The 15,560-nt window shown below is 39.3% G+C and overlaps 1 protein-coding gene across 2 annotated transcripts in view; it reads right to left on the minus strand.

Annotated features, from left to right (window-relative positions):
- LOC149225118 (TAF RNA polymerase I subunit A) overlaps positions 1-15,266 on the minus strand; it is a 179,891-nt gene extending 164,625 nt beyond the window's left edge. For both annotated transcript variants that reach the window (XM_089376920.1, XM_089376921.1), the window contains exons 1-2: positions 14,031-15,266; positions 13,210-13,329 (exon numbers count right to left, since the gene is read on the minus strand). In XM_089376920.1, the coding sequence (XP_089233046.1) occupies positions 13,210-13,329; positions 14,031-14,618 (708 nt within the window). In that variant the 5' untranslated portion in view covers positions 14,619-15,266. The remainder of the gene's footprint in view (positions 1-13,209; positions 13,330-14,030) is intronic.
- Between the last annotated feature and the right edge of the window lie 294 nt (positions 15,267-15,560).

The following is a 15,560-nucleotide window of genomic DNA, read 5'->3' on the forward strand; positions in this document are numbered from 1 at the left end:
AATCATAATATCACTTACTCCACCAAGCAAACAACTAAAGACTCAAGAGGCAATCAAACATCTTCTACATGCTAAGTCACCAAGCCAATGTAGAAGACCTTCCAAAGCTACACATCTTCTAGATCCTTGGTCAAGAAACTCTTTAGGCAATTATTTCTTTCCAGTACTGGCTCATGTGTTGGGATTGTAACTGCAAGGTAGCTCAATAAGGCCATCTTGTTGAATCTCATCATCCACACAAAGAACCATGTGTATCAGTCTTATTTCTTGGAAGTAGCCTACTTATACATAGGGCTATGTGAGCAAAAAGAGGAAAGGTACTATGAATATAGAGTCGGTTCTATACATTCTTGGATCCCAATCAATTGTTCTTCATTGAAAGATTATAACAATAAGTGCACCAATTCCTATCTTGGGACAAGGAACTTGCTACCTTTGAAAGTCATCATATGGTAAACATTTGTAACTTTGGAGTGTGCACCATGAAGCCAACACCAATCAATTGAATCCTTGTTTGTATGCCTATTAGAGAAAGATTTATGAGGCAAGCATGACTTGTCCGCGTGAAAATTGGAAAAACTAAGTTTGTAGATTAGATGCTCCATTTGTTGAACCAAAAATCTTCTTCATGGCACTACCATTCATAAACCTCTTAACCACCTCTATATCCTAGGCAAGAGGCCTCTTTGTTTTTTATCTATCAAACCTTTTTGGATGAAAAGCATAAGTTGCCATATGAACAGGGGTATTCAATTTGTTCCACCAACCATGTATCAATTTGCTACTTGTGGGTATAAGGTGGGATCTCTCTTATCTATGATGGATCTAATCCTCTCACAAATAGATTTAAGGTTTCATTAATCTCACCTAAACCTAGGTTATTAGGACTCCCATATCAAAGCATATGACATATGGGTTCAACAAATTTAACATCAACCCTCAAATGACAATCCAAAATAGTATACCTTACCTCAATAGCTACATTTCATGAAGATTGCCACCATGATTCCCACAGGTCACTAACAATTGTAGCACATAAATCTCCTTTCACCTCCAATAATCATTGAAAAAGAATGTAGGACATAAATAATCTGGTGTTAGACGATTTAAGCATCTCCGACATGGAAACATTTTGGTAAATGACTTGTCATCAATGATTGTTACATATGAACATATGAATTTTCCAACGATTTTTAATTCTCTTTTAGTACATTCTTCAATGAATACTCAATACATGGTATCCAAAAAATATGTCTATATTTGTTTTGAACCATCAACCTTGTAGCTTTGCAAATAGGGGTTGCGTCTATGATGAACTACAAAACAACTGATGGCCCACCACCCCAATGGCTTTCGTAAATTGGTCCTTGAAAAAGATCATGTTTTTCACTTGACCTAACCAATCAATCGCCTATAGAAAATAGGGTTGCCTATAGAAGATAAACTAATAGGTGTCCAAGGATCCACAAAATGGAACAACAATCCAAATATCATGACACTTTCAATGGGACCATCATCTTTTCAAGGTGGGGTTTCTCCTTGTCTAAAAACATTGTGCAAAGCCTCTCATAACAAGGTTCCTTATAGCATGTGGAATCATCATAAATGCCATGGACTGTTTGCTCAAACTTAGGGGAATTGTCGCATTGAAAGTGATACTTGTGCAAGAATAAATCTTTGTATAGCAAGATCAATGCCCTCCTTACCCATGATATCAAACACACCCAGAAGTCCTAGAAGAGCCTACTCAGTAACTGCATCACCTCAAGAGACCCTTATGGTTGTCTTAAAATTGGACTTCGCCTTATAAATCCAAGTGTTAATCAACATTACATGTTTATGGATATCATTGGTGAGTTCAGATTATAAAGTTCACCATTCAACATCGACAATTTGTGAGTACATTACAAGGTCAATTAGTTAGTTAGTCCACTAACACAGCATCGATGGTTCTTTATGTGTCTTTCAAACTTGGCACAAGGTAATGTGTCTTTATTATTTAGGGATAGATGGTTGGACAAAGTTTAGAGAAGTTATTTTTATACCACTATAAGTAGAGGACACATCAAAGGTACATATGGATAGGTGATACAATTGCAACCAGGGTTGCGGGGGAGCGCCCCCCCCCCCCCCCCCCCCCGAATTTGCCCCCAATTTGTGCTCTACTCGGGAGGTAGTAGGGAGCTACCTTGGGAGCGTGCTCCCTTTAAAAAAAAATCGCTCCCTGTTTTTGAGGGAGTGATTAGGGGAGCGGTCGAGCGATTAGGGGAGAGGTCAAGAGTGATCGCTCCTTAATTGCTCCCCTTCGTTCCGGAAGTGATTTTTTAAGAGGGGGAGCGGTCGAGGAGCGATCACTCCCGATCACTCCCGACCACTCCCCCTCTTAAAAAAGCGCTCCCGTCGGCACTGAAAAAGGTCACGCGACGGAGAGAGGGAGGCGATAGTTGGTGGACGGAGAGGGAGAGGAAGGGGGGGGGGGGGAAGGTTAAAAAGACCCTCTCCCCTCCCATTATTCACCCAATTGTCTAAGTTGGAGAGAGCAGGAGAGAGTTTGGAGCTTGGAGAGAGCATGAGAAAGGAGCTTGCAAGGCAGATTGGAGCTTGGGATTGAAAGCCAAAGAGGTAGGATCTACACTCTAATCTAGCATTTTTGTTCTTTTATGTTCATTGCTAAATAAAAATAAAAAATCTCTATTTCCCATTCCCATTCCTCCATTTTTTTGTAGACTCAAAACAGCAAACATCATGGCTATATGGCTTGGCATTTTCTTCTTGTTGGTTCCTTTTTTGGTTATTATGGTGTTGGAGAGTAGAAGGAGGGTTGATCATGATGAAGAAGTGGGTTATAGTGGATTTGATGAAAACCCTGGAGAGGAGTACCTTGGTGAGGAGGAAGAGAGTGGACATGATGAGGCCCCAAAACTAAACAAGACCAAACCCCATTGTGGAAATATGTTACTAGGTCTGAAGCAGGGAAAGGGGGTGGAACCACTAAATTTACATGCAACCATTGCAACAAAATTTACACAAGTTCATACACCCATGCCAGAAGGCACCTCTGTGGGAAAAGGCCATGGGATGGAGATAAACCAATAGGAATCAAAGCTTGTGTAAGTGTGTCAGCAACAGAAAGAGCCAAATACATAAGGGAAGAGGAGGAAGCCCAATACAAATCTAAAAAATCAAAGGGTTTCTTTGAACATAGCTCACAATCACATGCACAAAGAACTCCTTCAGCATCCTCCCATGGCAGTGGATATGGAGGCACAGGAACAAACATCTCTTTAAGGCGTAGAACCATATCAGATTTCCTTGACGAAGGGTGTAGGAATGATGTGGATTCAAAAATTTACCGGTTTCTCTATGCATGTGGGATACCATTCAATGTTCTTCACTCACCTTATTGGCACGAAATGGTTTATGCCATAAATGATGCCCCCAAAGGATACAAAAGCCTTGGGTATGACAAGGCTAGAATCGTTGGACTTGATCATGAAAAAAGCAAAAATATCACATTCTTTGAGTAGAATGACAAATTCTTGGATTGAGCATGGGGTGTCCATTGTATCTGATGGATGGACAAATGTAAAAGGCAAGCCATTGATAAGTGTTCTTGTTGTGTTTGTTAGTGGTGCCATCTTCCCTTCAGCATATGATTACTCAGAGAAGTTCAAGACGGCATCAACATTGCAGAACCATTACTTGAAACAACTAAATGTATTGGGCCATACAATGTCATCGAACTCATCACTGATAATGCTGCTAATTGTAAGGCAGTGGGAGCAATTATTGAGGATAAATACCCCAACATATTTTGGTCTAGGTGTTTGGTTCACACAATGAACCTTCTGATGCATGATATTATTAAGAACAAAAACCAACAATACAAATGGATTGGTGATTTGTACAAGAGAGGCAAACAAATGATAAAATTTATTACAAATCATAGCAATACCCATGAGATTTTCCACAGTCACTCAAGATTGGAGTTCTTGAAGATTGCAAAGACTAGATTTGCTAGCTATTACCTCACCTTGAGGCGCCTTTTGAAGGTAAAAGAGTCATTGGCTAGCATGGCATCAAGTCAACATTGGCAAGTATTAAAGGATAGGGCTACAAATGCAGCTGACAAGCAAGGTTTTGAACAGGTGGAGGAGATAGCTCTTGATGGTCTGTTTTGGGCACGTGTGAGGCAAGTATTGCAATTCACCAAGGCCATTTATAGCATGATTCATTTTGCAAATACCAATAAACCAGTGATTGGGGAGGTATATGAGCAGATGGATACCATGTTGGGGCAAATAAAAGATATTGTTCAAGAAGATGATCCCAACTTGTATACAATGATTCACAATTGTGTGTGTACACGGTGGAATAAACTTAATGTTCCACTACATGCCTTGGCATATATCCTTATGCCAAAATACTACTCTCCATCTTGGTTGGGCCAACCTGCACCTGGGGGTGGGGTTAGGGCCAAACCCCATACAGATCCAGAGGTACAAGAGGGATATATGAAAGCATTAGACAAGCTAGTCCCTGATAGGGAGGAGTGTGCTAATCTGCGTCTTGAATTAGGTAGATACTTCAATTGCACTGGTTTGTTTGGTTCTTTGCATGCAATGGAAGATAGAGACATATTGGATGCTCTCACATGGTGGGAAGCATATGGGGGCATGGGAATTTTGCAAAACTTGGTAAAAAATGTTCTCTCACAGGTTGTAAATACTTCTTCTACAGAGAGGTGTTGGAGCACCTATAGCTTCATACATAATGTGAGAAGAAACTGACTCAATGAAAACGGGGCAGAAAGCTTGGTTTATGTGCACTACAACTTGAGGTTGTTGAGTCATTATTGTGATCAGGCTTATAAGGATCCAACATATAAAATTTGGGACAACCACTCAGAGGACGATAATTTGGAGGATGGCACTATATATCTTGAAGAATTGGAAGGAGAACTCTTGAGAGATGATGATGAAGTAACAACAACCATGCCACCCCCACCATCCAGTAGCAGTGCTAGTGCTCGAGTTCCAACATCTTTACCTTTGTTGCCGCCACCTCCATCTACATCCTCACATGGAGGGCATGTGCCTTCTGGTTTTGGTCATGCGACTATGCGGGAGGAGACTCCTAGAAGACCACCAATACCACGACCTGCTCAGAAATTAGACATTTCTCGTGGCGGCAAGAGGAAGTTGTAGATAATAGATTTACTCGTCTTTTCTAGTTTCTAGTAGTTTTTATAATTGTTGACTCTTTCATATTTATTATGATATTTTTTGTAAACAATATATGACAATTTAAGTTTGAAGTTTGAAGTTGGCAATTATAACTCACGGGTAATGAATTATGAATATGATGCTTCGTGAATGTTGAAAGTTGTTTCATTTCATGTTAGATATTCTTTGTTGTAATGGTTACACTTAGCTTACAAGAACAACTTTGGTGATCAATGATGATAAATGTTATATATTGAATTCCGAAAGCTTGAAACTTTAAGATTGATGAATCATGAGACTCAATATGTTGTATGTTACTAACTTGTGGATGTGGTTGATGAAGATTATAAATTATATATGATTGAAGTTATATGGTTCAATCTATGTTTTTATGCTTTTTATATCTAATTCATCATTCTACATGTTTTTGTTGACATATATGCATCAAAATATAATATATATATATATAGATAAAGATTCACTCCAAAACCAGGAGCTTCTGAAAATGTCGCTCCCTCGCTCACATCCGCTCACACTCCCAAGTAACCTTGATTGCAACAAATGACCCATAATTACAAATACAATGCAATAGTATGAGCATGGGAGGGCAAAGACCCCTAGCAAGTGTGATCAAGGTGAGTTTGCAATGTCATCTTTTGCATGATCCAATCATGGTTCTAGACACCGTTATGGAGATATGCAAGCAATTTTGTTTTTTGGAAAATCTAAGTTGTTATTCTTAGCAAATTCTATTTTTAGCAATTTTTGGAGAGTGGTCTATCTATCGATCTGATTTCATATTTGAGGACCCAGTTGGAGCATTTGACTATGGTGTGAGTTTCATTGGATAAGAAGGATGTGCCATTTTTAAACGTGTTAGGTAACTAGACAATTCGAGACCAATATAGCATACCACATCAAGCCATTCCAAGCACTATGAAATTTCAAGGGCCAGTTGTATTTTCACATAGTCTATATTTAGCTCACTGGGCCCACATGGAGATATTGCCTATTTTTGGACGGTGTTGGGCCCTCGAAGGATTTCATATAACCTTAGCTGAGGAGTGCTTGTCCTAAAGGAGCTTCTATTGCTATTTTTAAAGTTTCTCCTTCCTAAAATTAACCTAGTTCATCAAATTATTTTTAATCCTCACTTATCCCATAATTTAAGGCTTAATTTTAGGGGATTCTCTACTTAGGAAATTCGTAGGGTCTATTTCAGGCATAAAAAAAGTGGATTAAAATAAGAAATTTCTCATGTGCAAGTGTAGTTTATCTTATGGGTCGCTAGTATGGAAGGAGGGGTGATCTTTTGGAAAAGTAGTTTCTTCGTACACATGTTATTTTCATTCAAAAGGAGTGTTATACTTGGAGACTACAACTTTCACTTCCCTTCTATTATCTATCTTACTCAGAGTTTCACTTACTCAACAGCATCCATACTAGGCCCATTGTTCATCAAAGTCCATTGCATCAACCAATCATCCGAGTCACTTTCATTGTTGGTATGCAAGGGTCTCGAATCTCTTAGCATCTATTGGTATTACAAAGGACCCATTACCTCTCATGTTACCAGGGGTACATATGAACAATTTTGCAATATTTTTCACTAGCATTATAAGCCCAAGATTAAATCTCAAAGCAATGTAAAAACCATGTGAGGACCCCTAAGCCTTTTGTATTATCATTGAGTTTGTATCATGTTATTTTGGTCAAACCATGGCTAGTCCATTCAAGTTTATTTCAGGCTCCATTCATCCTATACAGGATTGGAGGGCCTTACGTGACCTTTCTTGAGGAATCATGGTTTTATGAGAGTCTTCATTTGTAAAGGTGATCATTGATGTATGGGCCAGTCTAGTCCACGTCAAGGTGCACCTACGTCTTACACGGGCTACAAAGTCTGTAGATGACCTCGACTTTGGTGTTATCTTCCTCAAATAGATCTCTTGCAGGGTGATCTCACATTAACAACTTTTCACATTTCCCAAGGCAATCCACAATTCCCAATGCAAAGTGGTACCAGTGGTCAAAAAGACAACTTGGTCTCTGTCTATGGAATGTGACGAGAGGAATCCATGCCATGAAGAATTTTTCCAATGAGAGAAGGCAATGGCAAGTTACAACTTGGTCAAACTTAGTGAACTGATCAAAGTAGGATTATAGGTGGAAAAACAGGTGGAGTGTTGGGCAGAATCACACATGCATTATGTCCAATGTGAGGAGACCAAAACCCAAATGCCAGATTTCAAACAGTACGGCATTACAAAACTAGCGTAAGGAGCAGATGACTTGGCAGAGAAGGTGAAGATGTGACAATGCCTTGCAGGATAAGGAAATTTTGAGAGAGACCTTATACATATTCATGCCACTAGAGTAAGACCCGGATTCCAAAAATGCCAGAAGGACAAGGGTGTTGGAGATCTTGCGTTCAAGTGGCTAAGTCAATGTACTGAAGAAAAATGTCATGTCAAATATAGTCATTGTTAAATCAACTAGCCATTAGAGGATATAGCTAACCATCGGAGACCGGGTATACCAATTTGTAGAGCAATTATTGATTTTTGGGTAGTTGTGGGAGGTATTCACCAGCAACTCAAGTTGGCCCTTAAAGGAAATTAAAAGGAAGAAATTTGTATTTGAATTTGCCTCCAAAAGTCAAGTCTAGCCAGCTTAAGAACATGCCCCTCGGGCACCCTAAGATCACTATAAAAGGGCATTAGCCCTTCTCATTTCAAACACACATAATAAATCATCTTATGAAGATTAGAAGCACAAGAAGAGAGGTGCAGATCAGCTGGAGAAGACGAGTTTAGGAGTTTGTTCTAAGTTTGGTTTGAAGAATTATGCCCATAGAGAACAGGCCATGTTTTTTTCCCTATGCCGAGATTGTGTTTACTGGACTTGGAGTGGAGGAGCTGCCAAAACGAAGTATTATCTACTATTTTCAAAAAGGTCGAGTTACAAGGAGGCCAAGAAGCCTCAATAGGTGAACAATCTCTCAAAGATGGCAAAGCTGGCAGATCCTACTTGATTGGACAATCCGATTGTTAGTCTCAATCCACAATTTATGAGAACCAACTGTGAACTGCCTAAATGGGATCCAAAGGTTGTGCATTCAATGGCGAAGCATGTAATAGGGATGAACAATGAATTCATCCGTCATCACCATGTTATGTTTAGCATAGAAAGCCATCTTCAAATGTCACCCACCCTAAGGGTTTACCCTCGTGATCTGTGCATATGTTTTGTGGATATCCTTTCAGGTGATTTTAATTTTTATTCATCTCATGTTTGGCTTGTAGGAGGTGGTTGGGTGCACAAAGGAAGTATGTGAATGGAGGAAGCTAGTCCATCATAATACCAATTGAAGCAATAAGATTCAAGACTATGGTATACCAACACCGAGACCAAGCCAAAGGACTAGCAATTACAATGGACTCAAATGAACATTGGCCAAGTATGGATATCGGTCACATCCCTTCATTATATTAGAACACGGTGTAGAAGAGAGATAAGACCAAACATTGTCTCAAGTTAGAAGGGGCAAGCTCCAACTTTGAGAGAATAATGGATTAAGATATTATCTACTTGCAACAAATGATGCAACGAAGCACGATGATTTGTACTCTTTGTTGAAGATCAACTAGACTCTAATAAGCCAGGTCCCCAAACCTCAGAACCATATAGAATTGTGAGCCGAACAAAAGCGTCCAGGAGTGACACCTTGGCCACTATATCCTGAAAATAATTTTGAAAACATTGTCTCTCCATCTTTTGCCCCAATGAACAAATAGGGACACAATGTGCTTCGGGTTTGGGTCATGCATCTAACAATCAAGTTGAATATCTTGCACTATGGCAGAGTTTGGAAATCGCAATAGCAAGGACAATCTCCAAGATCTCAGTGTTCGGAGATTCAATGATTGCAATTCAGCAAGTGTGGAAAGCAAAGGGGTCGCAGCACTCTGCTCTTCCCCCTACATTGCAAAGGATAGTTTTACAAACTCAACACTTTGAACAAATAGAATGTTTTCATCCATATAGACAACTAAATACAATAGTTGATTCATTAGCAAACAAAGGAACAATGTTGGAATAGGGGTCCTTAGAATTGGATCAGAGGTTGATAATAAATACACCTTTACCATGACATCAATGATCAAGTTCTTTAACCAAAACAATGCACATAAAGGCTCTTATCGCTGAATAAATGATCAAGCGTGCCAAGAGGAAGACATTCATTTTGTTCAATCCCAAAGTGATTGGACTTTGGTCCCTACTTTGGCACAAGTAAGAATGGAACGACGGACCCTATTAATTCTTCAGACTCAAAGACCAATGAAGGCGTACCCTTGTCCATATTATTAGAACGTCTGGCAAGAGGAAGAAGTCACATGCATCCACAAGCGGCCACAAGTTTCATTGATTCAAAGCGAGAACAGGTATACAATGATGAGGGGCACTTCTACCTTGTGAATGCATTCAATTCTGTTCAATCCAAAGTTAATTCTATTCTCCCTCTGCATCATACGCCAGTCATTTCAGGGAAGAAACCACGATTCAAACATGGATTTGGCAACCTTTCAATTTAATGCTTCAAGGTGGTGGAAAGAAACAATGGAGGATATGTATGGCTTAAAGTTGTTCACTTTTGAAGCTCTGCATTTCTCATGAGTGGTTATAGCCATGAGAATTGGAGGATAATCAATACAAGAGACTGAAGCGTGGAGCAGAACCAATCTCTCATGGCGGGTCTAGAGACATTAGCATGCAAGAGTGAGCAAGCCAAGATGAATTTGCTCTTGAAAAGATTGTTGGAGTCAATGGAAGGGTTCTTGCATACCTAAAACAAATGAGTGTTGCAGAGGAAATGGATCGGAGTACATACCAGCTATGAATTGTGTCAAAGCAAATTCGAAAATTTCCAAGCCAAGGTCAAAACGGAACTGTCAGCCATGGACATAGTACATACGAATAGCAGAGGTTGAGGAATCCTTCAACAATGGAGTAAAGTTTGCCTTGGAATAGGCTAAGGCTAGCGAAGGACCAATGAAGAAAAAGGTTAAACAATTGAGGGGGCAGGAACATCAGAACAAGGCTAAAGATACTATGTTGCAAGGAGAATTTGTCGAAGCAAGACCATCAACTGACAGATAAATTACCATGCTCTGAAAACTTTTGATGTTATGTAGGTACATGTTGTTATTAGGAGTGTATTGTAAAGAATATAGCAGACACTTATTTAGAATTGTTGATAAAAATTGTCATAAGCATAGATTAGCAATATTTGGGACTTTTAAATGCAGTTTAATTGTGGAACATGAAGAACTATATAAGGGTTCTGGCCTAGAAACCAAATTTTCATTACAATACCAATATCTTATCTATTCCTTTGAAACAAAACAAAAAATTGCCTCTCAAGAAGGGCCAAGGACCCATATCCCTTATTAATTTCGAGTTGAAGTACATGCCAAAAACTAAAGCAAGATCTTGGGAATAATACCCCGTATAAGTATTTGAGTTAAAGAAATGGTGATCAAAGAGGATCTTCAATGTGTTAAAAATCATGACCTTGGTTTTATGTAGGTCGACCATCAACTAACAAAGATCATGGAAGAGGAAAAGGGCCAAGGCATCCAACTATCTCTGCAATCCATTGGGGGATGAGGCTAAAAGAATCACATTATCAGCAAACATCAAGATAGAAATCAGGATATGGCATAGAAAGCAATCATTAGAGTCCTAGATGTGCTCATGCAGACACTCCAACTCATCAATGTAGACACCAAATAGTGTGGGGGACAAGGGGAAACCCTGTTTTACCCCAATAATACTCCAAATAAAATATGATAGCATGTGTGGTGTGCATAGACGTCTAAGAAGTCACTCATATAAACCCATGATGGCTGACAAAAGGGTCTCGGAGATGCCATACAGGAATTAGCAACAAAAGCTCAAACATGGTTAGGAAAAGATACATTTTTTGCAGAAGAAGTCCAAAACAACTAAATAGGGGTAGCATGGACTCTCGCAAATTAGGTTAACAAGACAACTTTCAAGCAAAGCCAAATTGTACTCCACATAGCAAGTAGAGAAAAACATTCCTCACCTCCTTCAGTAAAAGCTCTTAGGGACCAAAAGACTCCCTAAATGGGGAGGTATGATCCAAAACGGATCATTACATAATTTTGTCATATATTATGATACTCTTCGGGTGGAAAGCTAAAGCTATTGGCTTATAAGGCCCATTTCAAGGGTAGTTACCACTTTGGTGATTTGGTGTCCAAAACCTCCTAGAGCCCATTTGAGGCCTTAAATGACCATTTTTAGGGTCAATAATTTCTAGCCTCTTATCATCATTTTACAAATCAGAAGCTTTCCAACAATGGGATAATCACCACAATCAAAAATCGTATATAGGAATTATTTCTCCCATAAGTTGACCCATCTTGTTGGGCATAATGATATTTAGTGGATACCACATCAATGCACATTACTCGCACATGTGGAGTTAATCACATGTGGACTTTCAAGAAGATTCTAGAGAGTCCAAAACAATAATATTAATTGGGAGTTGAGTCACATAAAACCTTAACTCTATAGTCAGAGAACTTTCTTTGTCTTTGCATTCCATAACTAAGAAGAAAAGAGTAACGCATAGGCCTCTCCTTTTGGCTAATTTTTCTCATATTGGGTTTTCCTGGGATATATCTTATCTTCATTGTGTGGATAGTGTGTTATTTGCTTAGCTTCTTTCATTTTGAAAGCCACTATCCCTCTTTGACCCACCAGTCTATACATTTATAAAATATAAAAACCAATTACAAAGATACTAATTGTGCGACTTACAATAATGTTGGTCCTCTAACAACAATGTGGTTTATTGAAGCAATTGATTGGTTGTCAATTCTCCCTTATAGGTTTGTTGCCTCCACAAATGCCCCTTTGGAAGCCTTTATAATCCACGATAATACTTTATTGTGCAATGCCTCCTTGTAGTCTTGATGCTTCTGCAATGTTCATTTGTGATTCCTCGAGTTCCATAATACTATTTGGGTAACAATCTCTGATTGTGAATCCCCATATTGTGTAATATTTCTGTACAGGTGTGACTGTCAGACAACCTCCTATTGTGGGTCCATTTATTTTGCAAATATGTTATCGCAAGGTTATTTACTTCTGAAAATGCAAACATGTTCCTTGCAGAAATCTCACAAAAGTCAGCAATACCAATGCATCAATTTCTTGATTATATATAGTATAACTTGATCCAAACTGGCATCCAAGCCGAAGCTCTTCCAAGATGAACAACCTCTTCAAAGGGCCTCTGCATCATAATAGGCTGGAAGAATATCTTGATCTGCAAGGGCATTGTTTCTGAATATCCAGATAAATCTATGTTACCAGCACACTCGTTTCATATGAACCAATGCCAACATTCTCTTTTGAGGGTTGGATCAATATATTGCCTTGAAGCCTCTCACCTTCTGTTACTAGTGGATTAATGGTTGGATAGTGTGCCTGGCTATTTTTTTACCATTTAGATTTCTTCATCCATTGGTTGGTTCTTAAAGTTATGAACCATAGGCTGGGGTGGACCACACAAGCTTCTGGTCCAGTAGCGAAGTGGATTGGGCCAGCTATTGTTTGCATCTCATGCCCCAAAGACCGTAGTAGTTATCCAGATTCCAGACTGGCTTTGACCTGGAATCCTGTGCCTGAGCACCTACTTGTTCTTGAATCTTGGATATTGGACACTATTCCAATCACACTTAGCGGTGGCAAGCAACAAATAGATTTATCCTCCACCTAACAGAAGACAAATGATAAATAGTCTGAGTGGACTGCCGATGGAGCAGGCTTTGACAACCCCTGGCATTTTGGCTGCTAGTCATTTTTTCCAAGCTAATGATAATAGAAAGATCTTTAAGGGAAAATGCAAAGTCAATAAAAGGTATCACGTTAGATCAAAGAAGCGAACCTTGTTAATAGCACGTTTCGGTGCAGGTTGTTTGCTTTTCAAAAGCAAATAGATACGCTTGTATGTGATGGCATTTTGTTGAACAAAACCCTCGAGCTGTCTGAGCACCTCCATCGCAGCCTGTCAAAGAGACCATGTAGAATCAAGAACTAAACTATTAATGCTTTCAAACTGAAACGATGACTGCATAATAAACAAACACATGCAAATGTCGGGTGGGTTGTGGTCAAGTGAGAAAGCAGACAAGCTTTCTCCTTATAAACCAGGGTTTAATCCCCCAGAAAACATGCCGTTGTGCTAGTGCAGTCAATTTGTTGTGCTATCTTGTGATATCTCATAGTTAACTGGGGCTGGGCCGTTTGTCCCCGACACTATTAGGGCGGAGGCTGGTGCAACTCCTCGGTGATATTGGCTGAATAGAAACCTCTTAAACCGCAGCATCTAAGCCAGAGATTACCGCTAACAAAACATGAATCAAAAACAAATGAGTGCAAGGGACCTTCCTGGAAAGTCCCAACCACTGTGCGGAAGTCCCCGAGGTGAGGTGATAATTGACGCTGTGGTTAATTTTGCTAGTTTCAATCCCTTCTATACTCTTGAACATCAGCCAAGGCAGTGAACCTTGAGTGCACTGTTCAACCTTATGTAAAATTCGTCATTATGACTCATGTTCATGGGAGATCGGTCATTCATGAATGACCTACTCTAAGGCAGTCCATCCCTAAAACATGATGTTCAAACCAAAACCAAAACCAAAAACAAAATCAAATAGAATGATGTTCAAACAAAAAACAAAAACAAATAGATGGAAACGCAATTACCCAATATTTGTATTGATGTCTGAAGAAGTAATTATCCTTGACTGATGCTTTCAATAAGACACTCAAAACTCCAGCCGATTCCTTCCATCTATGCTGGCTAAGGAGCTCTGCCAGAATACCCCGCAACCTATAATTGTGATGCGTTGTCAACTTATCACTAGCACTATCCTTATATTTGTTATTACAAGTGAAAGAACCGAAAGAAAGAGATCTGGCTTTCTGAAGGGCAAGCCTGCGTGCTTCAGCAGCATCTTCTTCATTGTTACCTTCCCCATCCCTAGTTTCAATGCCACATTCAAAATTCAAGGTGTCTGGTGTTTCCTTTCCTTCTATGTTTTCAATACCAGAACTAGTTTCAATGCCATATTCAAGCTTCAAGGTGTCCAGCGCTTCCTCTCCTTCTATATATCCATTCCCAGAACTGGTTTCAATGCCATATTCAAACTTCAAGGTATCCAAGGCTTCCTCTCCTTCTATGTATCCGTTACCCGAATTCCCCATGAATGATTGAGGCTGTGAAGAAGCCCCCAGAGAATAATAGTATTGATCTTCATATTCTGCTTCAGACTTGATGAACTGGGTATCCATTGGATCGAAAATATTTATAGAGATGCTTGAAAAATACTAGTTTATGCCTGTTTGTTTTGGATAAACACCTTTCGAGAATAGAGTTTTGGGTATCTAAATTGGCAACAAGCCACCTGTGGTGTGAAATCCATCTGCAGAATCCGAAAACAAATCCACCTGCGCTGTGGAGTCCATCCGAAATTTAAAACAAAAAGGGTTTTCGGAAGGGTTTTTGGATTTTGCTGGCATGGATTTGCAATCTCTGCAACAGGGTTTAATAATAGTATTTGAGAATTGTCCATATAGTGGCCTAAAGAGATTTTGAAGTTCAGATCATTGTTTCAACAGTATGCACAAACAATACGCCTCTCACTCTATAAATATATAGACAGCAAAATGACTTTAATGGTTTTTTGTCGGCACGGAATCGAAGATCTATATCAGCAAATAAACCCAAGCTTTATCAATGGACGCTGCTGGACTTGGGCGTAGTTATCACAACCCGACACAAAAACTGCCGATCCATTCCGATAGTCTTCGGTGAAATGCTCCTTTGGTAGGGTATTTTCGGTGAACCCACAGTATATCGCGGGGATTCCTAATTCAGTTTTCGATCAACGTCAACGCTTTTCTTTCTGTTACACATCTTGCTGTTGTGTCGCCTCTCAATGTAAGGAAGACATATGGTAACACCTTACCTTTAAATATTTTTAGTTCGGTGGAATTATATAAAAATAAAAATAATATGGGAGAGGTTTTCTCAATCATATTATTATTTTATTAGCGAAAAATTAATAATTTAAATAAATTAGTTAATTTAATGTTGGGCCTTTGTGATATAAAAATAGAAACAAGAAGCCACTGTTGTGGCGCTAGTCCCTGCCGGTTAATAGAAGAGTTTGAGATTTAATATGTGTTTAATTTGCATTATCATCAGAGCTGGTTTGCATTAATAGTGTGTTG

Source organism: Pinus tabuliformis, chromosome J (assembly GCF_031772625.1).
Source record: "Pinus tabuliformis cultivar Carrire ecotype Pingquan chromosome J, CPIR1, whole genome shotgun sequence".
NCBI lineage: Eukaryota > Viridiplantae > Streptophyta > Pinopsida > Pinales > Pinaceae > Pinus > Pinus tabuliformis.